This window comes from Temnothorax curvispinosus, unplaced genomic scaffold, assembly GCF_003070985.1.
Source record: "Temnothorax curvispinosus isolate PA1 unplaced genomic scaffold, ASM307098v1 QBEX01004550.1, whole genome shotgun sequence".
NCBI lineage: Eukaryota > Metazoa > Arthropoda > Insecta > Hymenoptera > Formicidae > Temnothorax > Temnothorax curvispinosus.
Genome location: NW_020214330.1, coordinates 59879 through 85494, shown reverse-complemented (window position 1 = coordinate 85494; position 25616 = coordinate 59879). Strand labels below are relative to the sequence as shown.

The 25616-nt window shown below is 35.3% G+C and overlaps 1 protein-coding gene across 1 annotated transcript in view; it reads right to left on the bottom strand.

The window, feature by feature from the left end:
- LOC112453632 (adenylate cyclase type 6) overlaps positions 1-25616 on the bottom strand; it is an 87252-nt gene that overhangs the window by 23087 nt on the left and 38549 nt on the right. The window contains exons 5-6 of the mRNA XM_025014484.1: positions 23700-23913; positions 22181-22539 (exon numbers count right to left, since the gene is read on the bottom strand). Of these exons, the coding sequence (XP_024870252.1) occupies positions 22181-22539; positions 23700-23913 (573 nt within the window). The remainder of the gene's footprint in view (positions 1-22180; positions 22540-23699; positions 23914-25616) is intronic.

The window sequence follows — 25616 nt, the reverse complement described above, 5'->3', positions numbered from 1 at the left end:
GCTTCCGGTCGCCGCGCCGCTGACAAAACTCGTTTACGTATCGGTCAATATTTAAATAAGCTCCTGTCAGTATTCATTGCGGCGTATGTGGAACCCTTATTGTCCCGGTATATTTATAGCTCCTGAAGAAACTTGGTATCGAAACGTTTTAGGCTGGTATGTCCGTATAGCATGTCCTTGTCTGGAGTTCTTTAGCAAATAAGAGCTTAAAAATTGCGTGCCTTGGCTGAATGGCCGCTCTTTGTTTACCATAGGGTCTGACATATAATGATAAAATTACAAGAAAAATTTTTTTTTTAATTTAAAGTTTGTTGACAGATTAATCAATTTATGCTAATCCCATCGCGTGGGTTTACATAACATTAAGGCAATTGCGTATTAAAACATTTTTACTGTGTAAAAATATAAGTCATAATAAAAGCATAATTAACCAGTTTCTCAGTTTTAATAAGTATCAAAGAGACGCGTAGATTGAAAAATGAATTTCAAGAATTTTTTTTTGCTTTTTAACAAAATTACGCTTATTATATATTAAATATTTATATAAAAGTTTAAAAAATTTGTTTTATCTTTATTCTTATTCTCATTGTTATAGACATCTAAATAATATTAAACACTATACATATATAGTTTTATTTTGTTATTGAATATAAAGCTTTGTGTAATTATTGCCGTTATCAATTTAAGGGTTAATGCAAGACATGGCGTCAAGAAACATGATGAAGCGCTATTCAAAGGCATTAATATTATACATTAGCTATGCGGTACTCTGAAGTATGATTACGCGGTGAACAGCCGAAGTCAAACCGCCGCGATTTACCGAAACAGCGCGACAGTGAAATTTCTCGTCCTTACGCGTCCTTACGCGAAATAGGAAAATTTCGAAGTAAAGGGCGCGTTCTATCAAAGGGACTGCTGGTTGAGTTTGCTCACAGTGTTTCGAAGAGATTGTTGCAGCGCACACAATTACATGCAACCCTACGTTGTATACATAGTCCTCCCGTCTAATGAAACCCAAGTTCTGATGGGTTATTATCGGGACACCTTGTATGGTGGCTTGTACCGTGCGCGGCTCTTTGATCTATCTTCATAGAAGGTACGTCAACTATCTGCGAAGGGTCGGCCAACCTCTTGTCCTACTCTTGTCTGAATCTTCAAAATGGATTATCGGATCCTGCGTGGAATTGCTTAAGGTGGCTATATAACTTATTTGTAATCTTAGGCGGATTTATTCGCAACCACCTGTAGGATCGTCATCTTGGACCCCTCGAATCGCTATTCTTTTTACGAGCTACATTTTTTGGTGCGGGTATTTTGCAGAGCTTCACGGCAATATTTCTCTACGTGATCTGATAAAACTGTTACAATTTTTTTACGAAGAAAAATATTAATAGAGATTTTAGAAAAATTTATTCCCGGAAGTATCATCTCTATGTGATATAAGAAAGTATTCAAGAGCAAAGATATTTTTATGATGATATATATATATATATACCTGTAACATAGAAATTTGCGTAAAACAGCATTTCTTGTCACATTTTTTAAATTCTCTTAAAAAATAAAACGGTTATATATAATATCTTTATCTTCTTTAATTTTCATTAAAATGTTCTTTTTTTTCTGGAAGTATTATATTAAAAAGATCAACTCAATAAAAGAAGCATATTTAATTTCTTTATCCTCTTTAATTTTCATCAGGATATTCTTATACTTTTGTACTGAATACATATCTATCTATATTAACATTAAATTCTGCGCAAAAATTTGTGAAGATGTAAAAATTACTTTTCTAAATTCGGTTTTGTTGCGGGTCGAAATGTTAGAATATTTTAAAGTATTCTCCTCTATTTCTACACGATTTGTATTTGAACGTAGTATCCATATTATGTGAAATTCTGGTTTAAGGAAGGATAGAGGGAGGACGAAGGAAGAGGGGGAGGAGAGAGAGAGAGAGAGAGAGAGAGAGAGAGAGAGAGAGAGAATATCACTAACTTTTGGCCGCTATAGACGATACTTTGCTTTCCGTCAATTAGAATTCCGCCAAGTCAGAGTATATGTACGGAGATGCGGTTCTGAACTTAATTATTTAGAGAGTTACATCGGTCTCTCGGGAGATTCGCGGTTCTCCTGCGTTATCCGCAGGTCAGATCGTTGCGAATTTAAGGGAGAATTCTACAAGACCCGCTTGAATATTGCATGTCGCGGGAAAACGGCCGGCCTCACATATATGTCTAACAAAGGTACAAGGTCGCAATAGAGAGAAACGTCGCCTCGTCGGCTGATTTGTCCGCTGTAATGAAGGTCGAGTTTCGCAGAAGGATTTAAAAAGCGCGCCGGGCTAAAGAAATGCTTTTCATGCCTCATAATCAGCTGGCTGCTTTGAAAACTGCACTGAGAATGCTTTCATGAGGCTCATATAACGGTATCTGTAAGGGAATTGCATATTACTCGATGAACTCGCACAAAGATAGAGGTGCATATGATATTGTTTATCACAAACAAGAATTCAAAAAGATAAAGGAAGGAAAGAGAAAAAAGCCTAATATAAATCAATTACAGATAATGACGTATTTATAACATATTTAAAAAATTATAAAAATATAAAATTTTTTATTTTAAGAGCATTTACTGTCTTTTCAGACTTTTTTATGTTTAAAACATACAAATTTAACATAACAATTAATAATGTGAATTATTAATAAATTTTTAAAAGATTGATGAAAAAATGTTATGAAATCAATTACATAATATTTCAGCTTTTTATTAATCTATTCAATACGGTTCAATATGTTTTTAATACTCTTTTTAATTTACATAAACATAAGCAATAAAGTATTAATATCAAATATATAAATACAGCTTCAATAATAGTACAAAATATGTAACAGAATACTTAAAATATTCTATAATTTATATCTTGATAAAAATACTCATTACACTTTATTAATATATATTAATATCATAAATATATTAATTATTAATCTTAATATAATAATCATATTAATAATCTTTATACTGCAATTTATAAGACGTCGCATCAAAGCAGCTGTATAAATTATTCTCTTCGTAAATTAATTGGCATTAAATCTCGTTTCCATCGATGGCTATTCTGAATACTTCGATAGCACATTTATCGATATATCTTACGTATAGGTAATGATGACTTCAAAGACATTGCTAAAACTAGTGTTCTTATTAATCATGTTGTATCGGATTGTGTCCAATTATGGGTCGGATGGAATTCGCAAGTAGATGAGGCGAGTATATAGGGAACAATATTTTTTTGGTCGAATATATGTAACTCTTCTTACAGTTTTCATGGAGCACTCTCATTTAATCAATCATATTTCCTGTTTCTGCTCGAGCGACGAAACCCTCTTGACTTCAAACGCCAATTGAATTTTCTGATTTGTGCTCGCCGCACGGCTGGTCTTGATCTCTTTCTTTGGTTCTCTGTCTTTCCTATTATGTCATGAATTTGCAGCTTTTCGTGTATTTACAACTTTTATTATAAATTTACAACGTTGTGACCAGAATTATCATCGTATACTGATATAATTCGTGTATTCTTAATAAGTCTTCCGTTCATAAAATTTTCAATTGTAACACGAACAGAAAATCGCGTATAAAAGTCAGCGATTTTTAAGCGAAAATAAACAACAAAATTAAATTTTTATATAAGTCAATGTAAATATGTATAAAATTTTATCAGTAGCTATATTAAAAATACGAATACGTATAGAAATTGTACATATACATACAAGTGTATACACATATGTATTCTTTACAATATAATTTTATAATACATTTTTATTATTATACAATAATTAATCGCATTTAATAATGCTGCACAGAATTGGCATATCGTTTAATTGTTTTAGTACGAGAAATTGCTTCAATTCGAATCTCTAATTGACAATTCGAGTAAATTTGAACCATCCAACAATAAAATTCTACGGAGAACTTCTTCGCTATCGGCGGAGAAGTCAAATGCGAACTTACGAGAGGAAAACGAGAAACGCACAAACTGCTGCGACCTGTCGCTCCGTATTCAGATTTCTACTACTTGAGCCTGAGCGTAGCTCTCGGCTGTGCATACTCGCACCTTTATTACTGAAAGATATTCGCGCTCTCCTCGCGTTCTCACTCCATTTTCATGTTTTTTTTCTTCTTAGATAAGAATTTCTTAAAAAATCATAAAACGCAATTTCTTCAAAATATTTAATATTGTCGTAATACTTTTATTCAACTTGTAATTAAATAAATAATTTTTTATATATAAATAGAAAGTCAAAAAGAGAAAAAATATCTATATTTTATGAAATATATACATACATATGTATATATGTATATAGAGAGGTACCTTTTTTACAAATATAAATTATGAAATTTAAATTATTTATGGAGAAAACATTGGTTTCTATTTTTATGTAATTTGCATTAATTCAATAAACATATGCCGCTTTTATACGCATATTTGCTTTAACATTTATACTTTACAATCTTTATATACTTTGACTTGTTTTTATCGCGAGACGATAGAACATTAGAACGTGGGACGGAAATTTATATTCGCTCGCAACAATCCGTTTAAATTTTTTACAGCTTTCTGTTTCCAGTACATTTAAACGTGTATGCTTGCTATTTTGTTGAACACCCGTTGAAAGGATTGTTTCACGATTAAATAGTATATGATAATTGCAACAGCGGATTTCTCGTCATCTCACAAAAATCTCTATAATTTGAATAATTAATTTTATTGAATAATTTATTGAATATTTAATTTGAATAAGTAATTTTTGTCAAGTTTTCATTAAAATTGAAATTGAAATTTAAGTTAAAATTTTATTGAGAAATTTTTAATAGAAAATGTTAAAATAAATTTACTAGAGAAAAAATATTAATAAAAGTCTTATTTACAATTCGGCGTTCCAACGTAAGAGAAATTAGACGTAAAATAATTATACATTATAATTAAATAGTTTATCATTACATTCTTGTTTTAATTAATTGTAAATAAAATTGTTTTGTACAATACTTCAACTTTTTATAATACTTAAATTTTTTATCGCCTTGATGCAAGTTTGCTTCGTAACGAAACACGTTTTTGACGCGGGCATTTTTACGGCGAGTGATCCATCAGAGTTATCGATGAATCTGATGCAAGTGGACATGTTGCCGTCTTGATGGCAGCATAGTCGATGCACGTATGTCGATAAAACGCAGCTTTCGAGTCGAAAAATCGCATTTCTTTCATGTCACCATACATTGACGCTTTTCGCATTGCATTTGCAGCTTTAATGTATCTTTCATCTTTTTGTGAATGCTGGAAATAGAATTTATTGGAAATAGAATCTTGATGCGACTATATTATATTTTCTAACGTGAGAAAATTGTTACGTAGTCCTCTTTCATTTCACCATCACGTTCTTCAATTTTCTCTACTTACATCGAGAAGTTCACATAAATCAAGATTTATGTAATGCAACTAACTTTCCAGTTGAACCAGAAATCTCCGTTTGTCTACAAGTCACTTTTCAATGGCATGTTCGCCATTGCGGCATCACGTTCGTGCGTGTATGAAAATTAATGGGAGCTTTCGGACGACGAGGTGTGGCACAAATGTACCGTAGTCGCCGTTGAAAGCGGCTCGCGTGAAAAGACTCTTTTTCAAACTCGCGGCTTCAGTTGAAAAATGATAACTCGCGTGCAATTAAGTTCTTCCTAATTTTCGCTGTGTCTCGCCGAGAGCAGCAATTAAGCAAACGGCAGTCGACCTCGCGATGTTTCCGTCCGTTCATTATTCCGTCCGCGTCATTAGAGCGTCGTCGTCGTCGTCGTCGGAGGCTTCGTCGCGGGGTTGGTAGCCGCATCGACAAGGGGGTCGACCTGAGACACGAGAGTCGAAGAGTGCTCCCGAGCGTGCAGGAGATATCGATTCGCTTTTTTCCCCTCCTTCCGTCTTCGCGTTCTCCTCATTGAGCCGAGGCACCCATGCGACTTCCGTTTCCGACCCCGCGAGAACTTACTTCCCCGAGAGATGCGTTGTCGATCGATTCGAGTCCCGTGCACGTGATCGCCGCGGAAGTACGCTTGAGCAGGGCTCACGTTTCGCTCCTGAAATGAATATACGTGCTCGTCGTCGCTCATTATGTGATATTCGTTAGGATTACCCCAAGTTCTCTGTCTATAAGGGTAAACAACTATTCTACCCTGAGGATGTTATTCGAGAAGAAGTACCATGGCACGTGATGTTTGTGCAATGGTTGAAATTATTATAGTTAATTTCTTATTATAAATTCACGACGTGGCGTTGATGCATTGAGCAAATATATCGTAAACATATATATAGGGTTTATAACTTCGATCATTATTTATGTCGGCTTAATCTCAATTAATAATCATAAAATCGTTGCTGTTTTTTTAGGCTGCATGATATGACATTTCTGTAAATTATAATAATTTAGGCCAACTTCATTATTCAGTTATTAAGAGCTTTTCTATGTTATGTAATTAATTCCTGCTCGGTCTTGTGAGAAGATAATTTCACGTTGTATTTCTTCCTCATAAAGACCACCGTTATCTCGATGTCGACTGACCGTTTTGCTCGTTCAGCTTCTATCTTCTGCCTTTGTTTCCTTGAAATCAGCGGACAGATTTTACAGAGAAAACTTGATACCGGACATAGTGATCGGGTTTCCTGTCATGGGATTGTGTCGTAATTAAAGGAGTGCTTGCACCGGACAGTCTTGGACACTACAAATCTCCCCTTATCAAAACGCGATCTTTGTTCAGTGGGTTCAGCGTCTCTATATTTCTAATTAGCAATCTTACTCTTAATAAACTTCAAATTATATCCCTATCAATTACAAGTCGTGCCCTTATCTACATCATTAGTCTCCGCAGGTTTACTTTACCACTTGACACAGACGTAACTATGTAGGAAAGCTGTTAACTGAAACGTTATAGTTTCTCATCGCCACAATAAACTTGGCGCAAATCAAATCAAGTAAACTACGGACGAGCTATATGGACGTTACTAAAGCCTCTTATCTGACACGTCGTCTCATTAAAAGTTGATGATCAACTAGCTCTTTCGCAGAAAGACAAAAATTCCATAGTTTGCGAGGAATCACTGACGAATATGAATAATTCTTCGAATTTTATTTATAAGTGAAACGGCGCGTTAATTGACCCGATTGGATATAATATCGTGGCAAACTCCGATGAGACGCGATTAATTCCTAACCGGATCAAGCCGCGCGACGCGACGGGATTCTCTTTGTTCCGTTCATAACTTCCGCCAGCGCTGCAACACTCGTACTAATTAACGCAACGCGGAATACATTTCCGCGCTATTAGCGGAACGCGGAGACACTTTATCCACGTGTCGAGATCAACCACATGCTCCAAGTTTGTAAGTGCTTTTCCAAGAGCAACGTTAAATAATGCATTTCTCTTACCGAATGTGCGCTTGTATTGTACGAGGTATTGCGTAATATCTAAAAAGTGTAAGTTCAATATTTTGATACAAGAAAAGTAGTTCATTAATGTTTATCAGCACTGTCAGCAGACAGTTAACAGATACGCGAAGACGTTTTCTGTTTAAATTTCTGCAACAAGTGAAACTACTCTGGAGAATTATCGATATAAAAGTTGCGAGAACTCTTCATGTTAGATTAAATCCTCGTAATATTCATAAGTTTCTAGACCTTTTTGACTCTTATAATAATTCTGTTACAATTTCCCTTAATATTTTATTAAAATGTGATTTTTGGAACTTATGGTAATAGCCATCCGTATCTTTTTATTTATATTAAATTTCTAAAAATCTTGTTTATTGTAATTTTTTGATGTGTTTATATTTATATGATCGTAACGCGGTATAATTTTACTCTTAGCGTGACGTTGTCATAATACATATACATATAACCTTTTTTCATTACGTTAATTAAAAACTGATTAATATCTATCTGATTAATATCTAAAAGATAACATAAAACGAAATAAGATAATGAAGAAACAAAGAGAAGAACAGTAATTTGACAATAAAAATTTAATGCCGCATCCATTGCGGTTACGTGGGTTGTACACGTAACCAACGCGTTTGCATGTTATTAGAGTTGTTCTTCGTAGCATGCAGCTAAAAAGGGTATGACTTTATTTCTTCAAATAATTTGTCTGATTTTCTTTTTAAGAAATTACGTTAATTGTACACTTGCAACATTAATAACAATCTCTATATAAGGAAAAAAGTACGCGTTGTCATTTAAAAAAATTCTTCGTTACATTACCAATTACCAAAATTGTTCATCATTCGCGGATATCTCGCTGCGATATTATTTATACACGGATAATTCAGAAATTTCGGAATAAAACCGAAACGCGTATTTATTTTTACCGACGCCACGAGCCAGCTACAATCGGCCGTTTAAATATGTAGTAAAATACGCAATAAAATAATTACTCTGATTTTAGTGGCGGAAAGGGTATACGAGGAGCATCAACGCATGCGTTAAAAGTGTATAAATAAAAAAGCACATCGTCGAGGAGAGTCGATTCCGCCTCTGGCAATCTATTTTTCATCAACACGGAGTTCACGTTTTATAATAAAGCTTCCTGTTTATTTCAACTTTCGTAGGTAGCCCTCTCTCTCTCTCTTTCTCTCTCTCTCTTTCTCTTTCTCCCGATCTCATTGAAAATATAAATCAACGATCATAACGACATCGCGAAAGTTCTTATACCTCAGTAACATACTTCAGTAGGGATCTACCAAGTTCCGTTCAGTTCGTTCTCAGATGCTCTAATTAAACGTGCGCGGGCCACGGACGTAGTTATTATGAAAGTTCACGTTTGTGAATGTCCGTTTGACTGAAGAGCAGAGGTAGCGAGCTCCAAAAATGTTTTTGCGAAAACGCGAACTCGCGAAATATTCTTTGAGGTTTGAGAGTTGCCTTTGAGAGGTATTACGTACACGCAAAGAAACGGCCACATGAGTTTTGTAATTATGTCACGTTTTACAAGGAGAGATGATCAACGTTGCATTAACCGCGGTTTAATTCACTCTTTGTCTTTTTTGTGCCTTTGGGAATGGACAAAGAATATGATTAAACATGGATTAAAAGTCAACCAACGTTCGTGCGATAAAATCGCGAGCATTCCCTACTCTTTTCCGAACAACTAACATGTACTCGTTTATGCAAGAGTCTCGCAGGATCGACATTTTATGTGCCGCAATGAAAGATTTCTCCCTCTGTGTGGTCGCGCATTGTGCTTTTTTAAGCTCAAAATGGTAAAAGCGAACGACCGAATGAACATTCTTGCAAAATGGCAGCCTTTCGGCGAGGCTGTTTTATTCGGTCCTTTGTACCCTCGTTTTCATTCGAGCATTCGTGTTTGTGCGTCCGCGTTTGTTCGCGGCAGTAATGCATTATTTCACGCGCGTTATTCCGCACACGCATGAACAAATATGCGTTGCCCCGAAGATGTGTTATTTCGCGCACAAGTATGCACGTAATTGCCGCCTAATTTACATAATCAGTTTTCATAGCGAACTCAATTTAGCTCATTGTAACGTAAAATTGATTAACTCTCGAAATTCTTGTATGCTTTCATTCGTCTTGGGAAGATAAATCACTATAGCGAAGGTCGACACGATGTTATGCACAAATAAAACTATCTATAAAACAAATATTTAACTTTGGGCTTTAAATAAAATGTTAATTATTTATTTATTTATTTATTAGGACAAAAAATTATTTATTACATAATTTCTATTATGCATTCCATCTTTGCAGCATCCGAAAAGTTTAGAAAACACAACTGTACCGAAGAATGACACTTATCTGATCAAAATGTAAAACCATCAGCAAGTTACTGAATATGATAACGTGCATAATATATCGTAAACTTGATTGAACTTTATACTGAAGGATGAAGGAATAAATGAATAACACACCGAAAATGTGATTGATTAGGCATTATAATATAGCGTGCGCTGTAGGAAACTCGGAAAATTCCCTAATACCAATCTCCTGCGAGTGGCTGCCGAACCAATGTTCTCCGTCGTAACTTTTTTCGCGAACGAGCGGCCAATTGTACGAGAATCGATGGTAATCTCGCGAGATGGAAACGCGTCAGGACAAGGTTTTCGTCGGGACTCTCTTCTTTCTATTAACCTCCCTACCTATTCCCTTCTGATTTCAGTGGAAGAGCATTCTAGCGTCTTTGCGTGTTATCTGGCGAAATTACCGACGCAACCACGACAGCGTCGATAAAACCTTTTGTTACTTTTCTTATCCTAAACACACACACACACACACACACGCGCGCATACATTTACCCTTTATGCGTTTCGTAGATGTGATCAACACCAACGTTGCACTTTGTGCCGCTCGTATGAAACATACAATAACCGTTTGCGTATAACCCAGTCTCGTCGTGAAAATAAGGCTCTCTTGCATATTACCAAGAAAATTAGTTTGAGAGAAATATCCTGTTTGAAAAAAGAAAAATTTGCCCCGAACTCGCGGTTGTGTGTCTGACACATAACGGACCTTGCATATTTGTAAAACTGTTCGAAATACCTAATTATTTTTCTCCTTTGGTACCGCGCGCACGTCATGGCTCTCAAAAGATGAGAGCATCTCAGCGATGCACCGAAACTAGAATAGGTTCGCTCGCGTAAATGTTATTAAGATTGCACGCTGCCGGGATAAATTGAAGTTCCGGAAACGCAAATAGAACTAACCACACAATGCCAGTCCCGAGAAACTCTGTATTAATCTTAAAATTCAAGGTTTCTCTTGATGTATATGCTCTTTAATATAATTCTATTCCAAATTAATTAATTGCTTCTCAGATAAGTAAAATTAAATGTTTGCGAAATCATTGTTTCGTACAAGTTGGCTGCATTTTCAGATACAGTGTTGATGTGATTATTTGGATTCCTTATTAAAGAATAAAGTTATTTTTTTATAGGATAGTTATTACTCATATTTTATAAGTATTATACATTTTAGAATGCTGAATATCTATAAATTCCCGTCATCGTTACACTATCGTTGTATTTCCATCGTTTTCATCACTGTTATCTTCTCTTCGCTTCGTATTGGTAAGAGCCGCTTACGGCTGTCGCGTCGGGCTCTCCATTATTTCATTCCATTTAACTCGCTACAATGTTTCGACTAGCACGATTGCCATTCTCGCCAATTTCTCCGCCTATCGCCGGCTGTTTATCTTTATTTGAAGATGACACCGGAGAAATAGCTATTTACGTCATGGCGCGGGTAGTTTACACCGTAGGTTATATTCGAGCCGAATTATTTTAGTAACAAAATCGATAGTTACTGCGGCTATTAAGATACACACGGGTCGACCCTTCGGAATGATCCTCAGCCTCGTGGTCGTCAGTGAGGCTGTCCACAGCGACGCAAGGTCACGTTACACTTTTGGAGTGGAAAAGATTGTAGGCCGGATAGCCAAGATAAGGGTCGACACCGGATTGCCTCTCCGTTTCATCGCGAACTATCCCCTTCATTCTTCATGCTAAGAAACGGACGGAAAAGGAAAAAAGTTACAGCTAGAATGGGCGATGGTCGTCTCTCGCAGGAGAATGGAATACTTAATAACCCTTGGGTCGCTTTTTCCCTTCGCTTATTAGTCTTTAAGTAGACACGACGTGAAAAATGATGCTGTTAGTTGCTTGCGAGTGTCGACAGATTTTAAGCAATTTCATAATTTAGTTAGAGAAAAATGTAAAATGAAAGACTTTAATACGTAAATCTTTAAAATAAGATTTACGAAACAGTGCGAGGCTTATTGTTCGCTAAAAGTGATTGTGTACTTGCTCCGCGGAAACGCAACTAAATACCTGTGTATTTCTCATATACTTCAGTATTTAACGGATAAGGGAAACATACTTATCATGAAGATGTGAGATGTAAGAGACGAGTCCAAAATCTTAATGATCTAAAATCAAATTTTGTAGAAGCAATTCTTTAATTATGAAAAAAAAACAATTGTGTTTGTTTTAGGATGACGTACTCTTGACTGTTCGTTTTAGTATTTTTGATGACGTGACTTTGCAAGTACCTTCGTAATCGCTCGCAATGATTTGATGTATCTAGGTCATTTTCGTGATTCCGTAGATCCGATGTCGAAGATCGAGTGTGATTGATCGAGCACGTCATCGTCGTTCGCGGAAGATTCGGTTTCGCGGCAATCACGCGAAAATATTCTGACTCGGCGCGCACGAAGAGGTAAAAATTCTATTCCGCAAATCAAAGACTTCTTCCAACATAATATTCCGGTGTCTTAATTCTCGTATCTTGATTAACCCATTCGCTGCGCGTCACTGACCATCATGTCAGTGCAGATCTAAATTATTATAGTTTAGCATATAAAATTTAAAAGAGAGAAAACGATTGGAAGACAATACTTTGTTAAATGTGAACTAAAAAAAAGTAAAAATCATTTAAGTAGTATGTGTACTGGATTTAACTTCGCGAGAATATGTTCGGCGGATATTCAGCCGTTCCCCTCGCCTATCAGTAGGACTTGCAGCCAAAGGGTTAAAGCGACGCAACGCTGGTTAATTTGAAGTTAATTAACGCAGCGATGGCGGAATTGAGCGAATCGCGATGTCGTCGGAGAAAATTCGCGTTTAATTCTGTAAAATGACAAAACGGGAAAATACGGAACTTATATCGAGAGATTGTCCATTAAACAATTTAACGTACCGAACGGGTTGTTTTTTATTTAGAGCTTATATGTTTTTTCCTTCTCTTTTTTATTTTTCGTTACCAGGCCTTTGTTTTTTTATTTTATGACAATCTTTTCATCGCTTTTTCCGGCATTGCGCCACGCCAGTCGCATCCGAACTATTCGTACGATTTGTTTTCGTCGGCGTGGAAGTTACGCGAACGTCGGCGAATTCTTCGTATCGAATTTTTTGCGATTTACTCCGCAGCCTCGATTAAAATTGTAGCGTTCCACGTTAATATCCGTTTTTCATGGAAAATCCGCACATTTTCGCGATGTAGTCGTGCAATTACCAAAATCGCCGGAAATTGAACACAGGATTGGATTGATCGCGGGGGAAAAATGAAGAAACGAACGTAACAGACTTCAATAGATTTGACCATATGTATATCTGGCTGCTGGCAGAATAATTGATTAAAATATAATAAATAGAATAGTGTAGTGTAGTTCACATATTTTATAATAAATTCTAGCTATAACTTTTTTATGCAGAACAAGATATATGTTACTTTAACATATTATAAATCATGACTTTCTAAATCAGACTATGCCTAATTTGAACTCCGTGTTTTATTTTATTTTTTCTCATATTCTTTTTCATCACGTTCATATATTTATAGTGCACGTATCGAAAATAACAAAAATTACCGAGAGAATTCTATTTAAACTGTGTCTAAAAATCCATTGTTTGCCATTTTTTACTTCGTTCTTATCATTCTTTGTCCATTGTTTATCATTTTCAAACGATATTTAATTTTTCCTTGTAATACATTTTAAAACTTGTTACACTTGCAAACATTTAAATAAAATATCCGTGCCTTATGAGATATACTGGTATCGTTTTGATGAAAATTTTATTTGGGTCTTACTTTTCCACTCAAACTTTTCAGCTTTCGGTATTTAATATTAAATAGTCTGGCTTTAGGGGAAGGTTATTGGAATAAATCCCTGCCAAGGTAAAGTAAAGAAATTTCAACGTAAACTATTTATAAGTAACTTCCGGTACACGCGCGTCTTATCAAGGGACGCAGTAAACGTCTCGCGCTAAGTATATAATATATTATTCTGTCCATCAAATACAATATTATAATATACATATATATGTATGATGCATATGATAGACGAGCAATATTGCAGGTATAATTGTAAAAAATAATCCTAATTTTTTATCTGTTACATTACTAATGAACAAAAAATATCTCATCGTTAGTAAAAAAAAAAAGTGACAAGATGCTACTATGAAAACTGCAATTTTTCTTTAATTATACAAATTGCGTTGGAAATTCTTTATCTGTGACTACGTTAATATACTTTCGAATCATTTTTACGTCTCCTACGAAGTAAAAAATTTAATAAACAATAAATTAAGTTTGTTTGTGAAATATGTCATTTTCTTTTCTTGTATTTTAATAATATTCCGTAATTCTGCAAAATCGACAAGGATGCAGCTTGTAGCTGTGCCGCGGAGAAGAAAGTTCAACGCTGATTCTCTTTTCGTCTTTTGCCATTTCCTTTTCTCGCTTTGCTTTCGCGCTTCGCGACATTTTCCGTCAAATATTCATGTCGAGAAGACAAACGATGGAACTCGTCGTTATCTATATACCACGTTGCGATTCCGCTGTCTTCATCGCCGCTTGCTCCTCCGCTCCGCAAATAAACGGCAGCTGTACAATATCACGAATTGTCTCTTTTCGCATTTCCGGTCGATTAGGCAAAATGCGACGCTTCTCTCGTGTATACCGGCTTGAAAGCAAAGCGATTTCGTGCGCTACAAAGAGGCACTTTTGACGCGATCTCTGGTGTTGAGTGGTCCCGACAAACGGACGCGAGATAAACTGCGCCAAATGTTGCGGCTTTCATCGTGATTACGCGGAGAAGTGGCGCGTCACTTGTCTTGTTGTGCGTGTGAAATTTCTAGACAGATCGTTCCGCTGATAGTTTCCTACAAACGATGAATTTTATTTATTCCCGTCCCGCGCGCAATTCTACGTCTATAAATGTGTCACTGAGCGTTATTAATGTCTTTGCTAAAACGGAAACACCGTTACACAACTTCTGGTTTGAAATTTGCTGATAACGGTTGTTCATGTTCCCTCGCGGCTTCTTGATTACTCCTCGACGACATACAACCCACATAAATAACGAACGTATCACGCCGCGGCACCGTTATTGTCTCTGTCGCTAGAAGTTTCTTATTTTTGAAATATTTTTCGTATCTGCCGATTTTTCTATGAATAGCTACGACAGCTTAATAAACGTTCATAAATCATTCAGGGAAATCTTGTTATCGATGTAATTCAGCGCTGTGTCATCAATATGAAAATCTCGTACGGTGCCATTGAATAAAACATCCCCCGGCCACCCTCGCTATGGGGCGAGAAAATAAAGCCGTTATTTATGAGAATCCACCTGTCCGTGCCTACCAGGGGACAATACAGGTGGATTTTCTGTCCTCGAAAAAGAAAAGAAATACACGATGTCGAATCCGTGTTATACCTAATGATACATGTGATGTAACGTCAGGGGAGAACTCCTTTTCCTCGACATGACGGATGGTTGAGAAGAACAAATCTGGACCAAAGAACATTCATGTAGAGTGATTAGCACGTCTTCATTTGGTAACACTTTCGCGATTGTTTACACGTAACATGAGTAACATCTGTTTCTGCATTTTGAAGGTTCTCTCGTCGTGGTTATTTCCAGTCTACATCACCTTCGCTTTAGATAGAACGAACTCTTTAATTTCAATTTTTCTTTTACGTTACTTATTTCAAAAATACATTTTACTATTACAACGTTTGAAGGCAAAGTTCGACATGCGCTCGATTGTACGAATACACATTTTCAAGTGGCACTACTCTCTGGGCTGATAAATATATAGAAAAAAATGGAAAAAAACTAATACGTATTCGAGGGGTCTCTACTTCGGTTTGTTATTCGAGCTGTTCGTGAAAATCGTTTTGCAAATTGTTAAAGTATCCGACGGAAATTTTGTGAGCGCACGCTCGTCCGGATTAGCGAAATGGCTATCGATCGGACAAATCCGTCGATTCGTACAGAAAATTGCGATATACAAATAGGATAATTATCGACGCGAGTGCATCGAGTAATGGGTTCGGCTTGCATCGGTGTATAAATGCCCCATATCGGCCCCAATATATATTTCAAAATGAAATGTGTAGAATATAGAAACACGGATTCCAGCCAATTACTTTACTATATAAACTATTAGAAACATAGTAAGAAAAGATATGTAAATAAGTTCTTAACGAAAGGATCCTCCTTTTTGAACTTTATTTAGCATATCTGTTACGATAAGAGAAATAGTTACTGACAGTTTGTGACCCAATTAGTCCAATAGCTTTCGACAGCGAATTATCTCGTAAAGTGGAGATAAAAATTAAGAAACTTTGTGTTGTTTCCGAGTTAATTAAGTACTAATTACCGCGAGCGAACATCGTGAGGCAAATAAGATTTTGCGCGTACCCGTTTCGAGAAGTTTATTGGATACCGTATAATTCTGTGTCTTCATAAAAGCGAGAGAAAAAAATATTACATTGATAACTTGCCCTCGTAAAATGATCGATACAGGCGTTGCTGTTGCATCTCGTGCAACCGTAAGAAGATACGTTATCACGAAGAACCGCACTGCGCCATAAACTGCACCCCTCGAATACGTATTAGTTTTTTTTATTTTTTTTCTGTATATGCTATAAACCTTCATAAAGGATACGCCCGCGTGCGACTGTTATTAATGTTTTTACGCGACATAAAAAAATATATCGATACGTAACGGTTATATTCGAATGATCGAGATAAGGATTTGCCGAAGACGAAATATTACGAAAAGCAATGTTATAATAGACAACTTACGAATATATCGTGCGATTCACATACATAAGATATGTCCTTGCAGAAATTTTGAAATTTTAATGAAATAAAAAAATGTTATTGTATAAAAATTTTATGTAAAATAATTTGAATATAAAATATAGGATATATTGCGCACGGTAGTTTAATGTGTGTTTGTAAAGAGTTACAGTTTTATTTCTATATTAACTGGTGCTCGAGTAATAAGTCAAAATTTCTTAGTACGAGGGCAAATAAAGTATAAACATTGACTTACACACAGTGAGCAAAGTTAATCTATTTTAATTTTTTATTTGATGTAATTTTTATAAATTTTTTGAAAAGTAACCTAACAATAAGACATAAATAGCAGTCACTATTTCGAGAATACACGTAACGTTGGCGTAACATTTGAAAATAGGTCAGTCTAGAAGATCCTTACACAACAGAGACGCTAATTACCCGAGAGCACTCGATCCTCCAAAAGCGACAATTATATCCGAAACAAGCTGGCGGAGATGTGATTCGCCAGAACTGAATTCCAAAGGCGAAACAGTCGATGCAATCAGCAAACCTCTAGAACGTGATGTCTGTGTCCATTAGTGTCGGTGGGCAGCATCTTTCGTCGAATACTGCATCTCCGGTGTGGTTCAAAGGTCCTTTGAGGACTATTGTTGAGCTTCGCTCTTGCGGACTGTGAGTAGTGACAACAAGTTAACCGAGCCTATCGCGTGGATACTCGGACACGTGATAAGGACATTAACGCCGAGAATACATTAACGGACGTCGCAGTCCCGCGAACTTTCCCTTTGCGAGTAGATCGAGGAAAGTTTCCTCGTTTGCCTCGCGAGGAACTACATTCAGCGCGTGTCTATAATGTTTAATTGCTGTTGGCCCCAGTTGTTGGAGAACGCAACTAGTAATTTCTTTGATATCAGCAGCACGATATTTTGATACATGAATGATTTGTACAGAAAAATCGAAACGATAAGGCTTGGCCTTTTCGCAAAAATATATTTTGGTAAGAAAAAAAGTTAAATCTTCTAAAAAGTCTCTCTCTTTCACTCTCTCTTTCTCTTTGTGTGTGTGTGTGTGTGTGTGTACATACATATACATTCTTTTCAATCTGTGCTCCACTGATAATTTGCGTAAACAGCAAATATTTTGCAAGCTACTTATTATAAAATGTTTATTGCTAAAGCAGCTTATTCGTAATACTTATGCATATTTTGTTGCATATGCTCGTATACAAGGATGAGCAAAATAATAGTATAAAATGAGAAAACTTCTCACACATAGATCAATCACGAAGTCGCGTTCTTAATATAATTACACTCTCTTAAGTGAATGTGATACTGTCCCAGAATGATCGTCAAATGGTTTACGCAATAAGCCGATTAGTATAAAGCCAAGTACCATCTTTCAATTTATCTTCGCTCAAGCTAAACGAAAAATGCGCTGAACTGTCAGTTTACATGGGATTAAAGTTACGGCGGGTGTACATACTATGCGTACAATTTCTTTACACCATTTATTTTTAACGTTACAGAATGTTCACGTGATTTATATCTAAAGAAAACAATTAAGACACAGTAATTTACTGAAGCATTTTTTGCAAGAGGGTTTTATAACAAGTATAAAATTACAAGAAACTGTGAAATTATAGGTACTGTCAATTTAATTTTAGTAACTTTATAATTATCTCCTGCCATTTTTGGTAGGACTATGAATCCTGATGACAGATTATTATTATTATTTTTACAAGACTCATTGAATATTTAGTTTTACTTTTTTTTAATATGTAAATTTAGTTTATATTTTTCAATTTGTTGAATAATCAATTTAGTGTCGCAAATTTAGTATTACAAATTCTGCCCTTGCAACGATAGTAAAGTGCAGTATCGACAAGTTAATGATTTAAGATGACAATGTAACCGCAAGTGGCTATGATATTTTATTGTTGGCAACTTTATTGAAATTTTTACGATTTTTAGTCGATCCCTGGTTCCCTGGCTCAGTGAAAGAACCTCGCGATACTTCATCCTAAAAGATCAAATTGTTCGCCGTAATAAGGATCGGTTTACGAGCATCCTTAATTCATGATAAACCGTTCGGAGTTTTATTTAGCTATGTGTTTCTTTCACCTCGCTTCACCTTACATCTTTTCTTAAGTTTCAAAGTTTAGCAACTTTAGTTTATTTTTTGAACAAAGACGATTATTTCAGAAATTACACATACATATAAAACAATTATTTTTATCATTGCTCTATGCATCATTAAAAATGTAAACCGCAAGAATATAATAATTTTCCGTACATTAATATTCAGTACTAATGACAATAAGATAACTGAAAATTATAAAATTACACGAGCGTCTCTTTTAGAATATAATTATAATAGCTTGACAGTTTCCAAAAGGTAATTTGATTTTACGCGATAGTACATAAAACGTTTCCTGCAAACGTGACTCCCTTGCTGCAATTCGTTAATTAACCGTACGTTGTAGAATCGCGCGTGATTCTTTCAGACACATCGTTTTATGTAGCTTAACGAGAGCTTCTTTTAGTAACTAAAACGTTATTTTTCATTCTGTATGAGGTGCAACACGCAGATTATCTGAAAGCGTAAGCCCTTCACTGGGCCTTTAACGTTATATCGGGGGTCGTCGTATGTATTGCGCGGACGCGGCGGCGTGAAAAGCAATTACGGTCCATTTTGTGGGACGTGGCTGTGCCTGGCCGATGAAATGATATTACTCTCCCGAATGTGAAAATAACGAGCCGGATGAATTATTAATGCGCTGACATGCGAGGTGTGCCACGCGGATTCTAACAGAGACTACATTTGAAAGAGATTACGATACGCAATCCGTTCACTTTGTTCGAATCATCGGCTTTCGCCAGCCTATTTTCAGGTGGCTTAATTTGATCTACCTATATTATATCTATATCCTAAATATATCGTCCATACCTTAAATCGCACATTTCTCGATAATTCTATCTCTTCGCGCTTTTATTTATTAAAAGGTTACTGAAGAATGCGTAGGCATTAAAATATTATTTTGTAATATTTTAAGAGGATATATTCGAAATGCTTTTCTATATATGGCACTTTTTTAACAATAAATGTTTACAAGTAGAATATGAACAACTATACGAAACAATCAGTATGATAAGTCTGTTATTTTATGTCAACAATTTAAGGCACTTTTATAATAATTGGTAGAAATATTTTATTGCGCAATTAAGCAATTTTATTTATAGATTTTATTACGTACTAGGCAATTTTATTTATATACTTTATTAATATCCAGTTTATCAGCTTTAGTTATAATAGATCTATTTGCATCCACCATGATAGTGTTGCCCTTTAAAAAACGGTTAGATTCTTCGGTGACGACAGAAGGCGACAAAGCGCGGTCTCGATACGTTCGTAATTACGTGGAATCCTGAGTTCTCGACGTAATAAAACTTAAATAGAGCGCGAAAAGGGGGAATCCAGGCGAGAAACTTGATGGATGGGAACGTTCATTCGCGGACGGAGATGCAATAAGACCAAACCCTTTCCACGAGACTTCACAACAAGCGGGGTCGGCATCTAGCACGATGTTCTCTTTAGCTTTTTCCGCAGCATTGATTTATTTTCTTATCTCTTATCAAGCCAATGCTCTCTGATCACGGTATAAAAGCTAATGAGATTTGTAATGAATACAGTCGTAAGAAAACTAGTTTCCCGATTGCCATCTTGACGCTTGGTTTGTTTACTTGTTTTCACGTTTCTTTCATCATAACTAAAGTCATTGAATAAATTCATTGAAATTTATTAAAGCTCTCTTTGAAAAATCATGGAATACATATTTCTTTGATCTTTTACGTTTGTAACTCTCGTCTGATTAGTTTTACGGAACTGATTTAATAATTTCCTTATTTATAGATTTTCCAAAGTTTTTTTTTTCATGGTGCTTATTTTTCTCTTTTCTTTCATATACGAAAATGAAGGAATAAAAAGGATCCGAAGAACGCTTATGTTTCGCGAACACTTATGTTTAAAATCCGACAATAGAAATGAAATTAATACCATGTCAAAACGTGCTCGGGCAAACATCGAAGCAGATCGAGATCCGCTTTAATTAGATTTCCAATTCAGTTCACCAGCTATTTGCGAACAACACACCTCGTTTCGGGCATTCATGCCCACTTTGTGCAACGTTAATAAATAGATGCGTGTACGGTCGCCGGGTATTGTGTCACTTCGTGAACTCCAACCATTTCTGTGACGATATGTATTGATTACAGTGCCAATTTTGCTAATAATTGCACTGTTATTCACGCCGTCATTTTCAGCGCCGATAATCACGAAGTATAACGACGTTATATAATATTAAAGAAATATTTTCAATACTTGATAAAAGGTTTATCAGGAGCTTGTATTAAATTTATCTAGAATTTAGGTGATTTTTTTATAATGCATATATCAAAAACAAAAAAGAAATAGATTATGTTACGGAAATATCATCTAGGTATATATATTTCGCGATTTTAGACTTAAATTATAGATTTTTTTTATGCAGCATGTATAAATGCAAGAAATACAAAAAGACCTTTTTCTAAATGATCTTTAATTTTTATTAAAAAATTTAAATTATTTACATTGCCTATATTAGCTCTGAATATTCTATATAACATAAAAGAAAAGAAACTAATGTTTATATGTACATGTGAATCTGCTTTATTTATATTCAAATATCTTATTTGAAGATTATTTCAAAGAATTATTGGACTTGATTGTCATGAGAGATTATTATATGTTGTATAATATAATATGTATGTAGATACAATACTGTAATAAGCGATATCTTGACTGAAAAACAGACCAAGAATCACGTGGCGATATATGAGAAACACACGCCGGAAACGTACAATGCACTATGAGCCCCGCGTAACATCGATTAATTAATATCATCGCGTAACCTACTTTCGCTAATTGCTGGACCAAACGTAGTATACGTATAAACTCGATCGCTAATTAACACGAATCTACAGCTTATAATTGTCATATGTGCCGCAACAAAGCTGGAAAACTTTTTAACATCGAATATCTGTGATTATCTAGTATATTATCATCGAATACTTCAGAAAATTTATTCTTTACGGTCTAAAATAATCACGCAATTCTTAAAATTATTACGACACGAAATACGAAATTATTTTTAGAAACCGGTGAAAAGTTAGAATGTTAGGGTCGATCTAATTATAATAGCATACAAAATCTAATTATTAATTGTACACATTCAATAAAAAATACAATCCCTTAAATTTTACTAACTTAAAAAGGAAACATTGAGGATGTTTCTTAAATAGAAACTTAGAGAACTTATTTACGAGGCATTAAAAACTTTTACGAGCGCCTTATCAGCCTCATTAAATTTGCATTTTATGGTGGATTCACATTTAAGAAAATTAGAAAATATCGTAGCGCTTTTCTTTAATCTAATAAGTGAAGAGATTTTGAAGGCTCTTAAATAAGCGAAGTTTGCTAATGGTGGTTTAGACTTAGTGATTAGACTCACGTGTGCCATCATGGATGGATAATGCGGATAGAGCAGAAAGGCTCCGATAAGATGAGCGGCCGAGAAAACAATCCCGGCGATGCAGGCATGCCTGAGTCTGATCGGCAAAAGAGCGTAGGCCATATAGATGAAAAAGCAGACCATTAAGGTGGCGGCAAGGGGTCCCCCGGTTCGAAGGTCCTTTGATTTAAAGGAGAATGATGTGTCGGCGGTATTCTCGCGACCCCCCACCTCGTGCAGCCGCGCTAGATGAATGCTCAGGGTCACCTGTAGGGCTAGCAGGGTGACTAGCACCGCGCCACTAACACCAGCCAGCCATATCTCATTCATGCCCGGTCTGGAGATGGCTGCCACCAAAGCTGGAAAATAATTTGTTGCTTATTACCGAATCTTACGTTTCGAAGTGTTCGGAGAATTTTTAGAAATACGAAGGCGATACGAAATAGCACGAATGTTTAATATATAGATTTCAGAATGGGCGATATTTCAATAACAGATTCCCGTAAATTTGGGAATTTTTTTCTCTTCCGCGTCGGAAATGTGGAGAGAGAGGCTTATTATTATTTATTGCAGGCTTTCCAAATTTCTGCATTATATACATTTGACATGCAAGTAAGCTTCAGATAGAAAATTACTTCTTCAGATAGAAAATTACTGGTCCGACATTACTCGTTCAAAGCTCGTTCCGTTAAAAGGGATGATATGGAAGGAAACAGCTACACGCGAGTTGTTGCACAAAGCGGATCTTGTTGCGCGTCCTGACGCTTTCGAAAGGAAACAGCACTTATAGACAATATTCTCATGCATTATTGATACTACGGGTTCTCGTGAAACATCGCGGCTCACGGAAAACAGAGACTCTCTGTACATAGGGGATAGGATAAGAAAGAATGTACGTCTTTTAGCGCTTGCGACATCTCGTAGGATGAAAGAGCTCTTTCGATGCAATTCCAGTAATGTTCAAACTGCATATTTTATAAAAGCTCGAGATTTCCCTGTAAATAAGTTTTTGACGCAATATATGTTGGATGATTAGATTTCTTTTCCATTTATTCGCAAATATTTCGAGCAACTTGGATTTGATTTTCCGTTCGATAAAAGGAAACGTATCTGGAAGTTTATCGAAAGTTTAGAGAAGTATAACTGTGATTTTAAATATAACTTAAATTTAAATATAATTGTAATTTTAATAAAAATAAGTTTTTACATAAACATAAAAACTGTATTTTTGGTTTAATTACGAAAGAATTTCTTAATTATAATTGAATTGTAATTTAAAATGTAGTAAATTTGAAAGTAAATTTTAAATCGATTCAGGAATACGTGGACAGAAAGAGAAGCAGTATTTAAATAATTTTTAAATTCCAGAATAATATATTAAGTAAATTTCTTAAACAGGTACAAAGTTATCTTCAGATAAATCTTAAAACAGATGTAAACTTAATTCTGACATCTCTGCACCGCCGAAAAATGAAAATCGTTGACTGTGAAAAATTAATTCGAAAAAATTGAGTCTTACCGGCATAAATAGCGATGCAGGTTACCAGAGTGATCGCGAGAGAAAGATTTTCAGGTTTCTGTAGCAGCGTGAAGATCGGCTGGTCGTTGGTTAGCATTAACTTCATGATAAGTAGTAGGCCCAATGCGAGCGCCAAACCGACCAGTAGACCGAGCACATGTGTCATGTTGCTTTGATTCATACGTAGGAAGTAGCGCTGGTACAGCATTTCAACCTGAAACATGACCACAGATTTGCTACATATTTGGTGTTAATCAAGAATTCGTCAGTAAACTGATATCGCTGTATCTTGTATGTCACGTAAGTGAATGCGAATGATAGAAGTTTTAAAGATATTATTTATTAAAATAATTTACTACAAATTATTATTGCGGTAAATTAATAGTTGTTAGTTACTGGATTTAAATTATCCACTAAATAAAACACTTACTGCAATGTATCGATATGATTATATTAAGTCATAGTTATATGTAGAGATTCTACAATCTACGAGCAATACGCCTATTCTATTTCGGAATGTCGATAAAAATATATATGTCGCGAAATATCTCGTCAAAGTTAATTGTTACACTGTGCAACGTTACCGTTAAAAAAAGGAGGATCGCCGATTAAAATCGGTGATAGAGGGTCTCTCTACAAGTTAGCCAATTTTCACCGGATAAAATTGCATCTAAAATTGAAAGTAAAATCCTATTCATCTAGAAAAATTCGGAACAAAACTTAGGCAAAATACATCTAGTAACAATAATACCCAATAAAAGTACAGCCTATATAAAAAGACAAGATTGCTTATATATTTTTACTCAAATTATCAAACAATTACGCTTTCGATTATTATCGTTATCAACGATATCAAGTTGGCTCAAAGTTCTTTAATTAAAATAAAAGTGGAAGAGAAATTATATAATATTCTTATATTGAAGTTATTTTAGAATATATGAAAGAGTATATAGAGAAAACTTCTCTGAGATAATATAGATGTAGGTAAAATCGATTCGCGACTGCTCGGAACGCTAATTTTTTTCCATTATTTTAAGAGGTATTATTTTAGAAACTGTTTTCTTTTTTTAAGCATGCAGACTCTGCATTAAAGTGCATTTTTAATAGTGTAGCGGTTGAAGCAATCTGTGACCTGCATTTTGCTTACAATGCATTTTATAACGAGTTTTCATCATATTTTACTCTATTATAAATTCTATATGAAGTATAATTGAGATATATACTTAAATGAATACCTTTGATAACGCGCTTGATATTGCTTTGATAAAGAGAGAAATATCTGTCTGACGAAATTTTATATTATATTTATGATATATAGTAATATATACATTCTACGATTTTTTTTATGATATGAGATGTGAGCATCACAAGCAGTAGAGACGCATATGTGCAATATTTTTCTAATAACGAGGACGATAATACACGATACTATTTTTTAAATTTCTCGTGTGTAAAATATAATTAACCGTGACACGAGATAGAAAGAAACGATGCTGAGATAATGATATGTATGTTCTATTTACTGATTATTATTATATAGGAAGAGTAGATACTATTGGATGAACAGAATGTCCTATAGAAATCGCAGGGAAGATCGGGAAGCGGTTTGAAATTTATATCATCACAACGGTATCTATTTGCAGAGACTTGCGCGCAGACATATTACGTTACTGTTAGCGTTGAATTTTACGTGGCGTACCGTCGTTATTCTGCGCGGTCGGTGCAATTTGTACGTAGCGCGAATCACGAGCTGTTTGCAAAGAATTGTGGACCGTCTGTCGAAAATGGAACTTAATCAAATCCAGATCAAACAATGTGAGGAAGGAAAATCCCGGAACGATTGAATTTTATTTTTATGTGCTTTCGTACTCCGTGTTCCTTAGCATATTCCTGATTTATCTGCCTGCAATGCAGCAA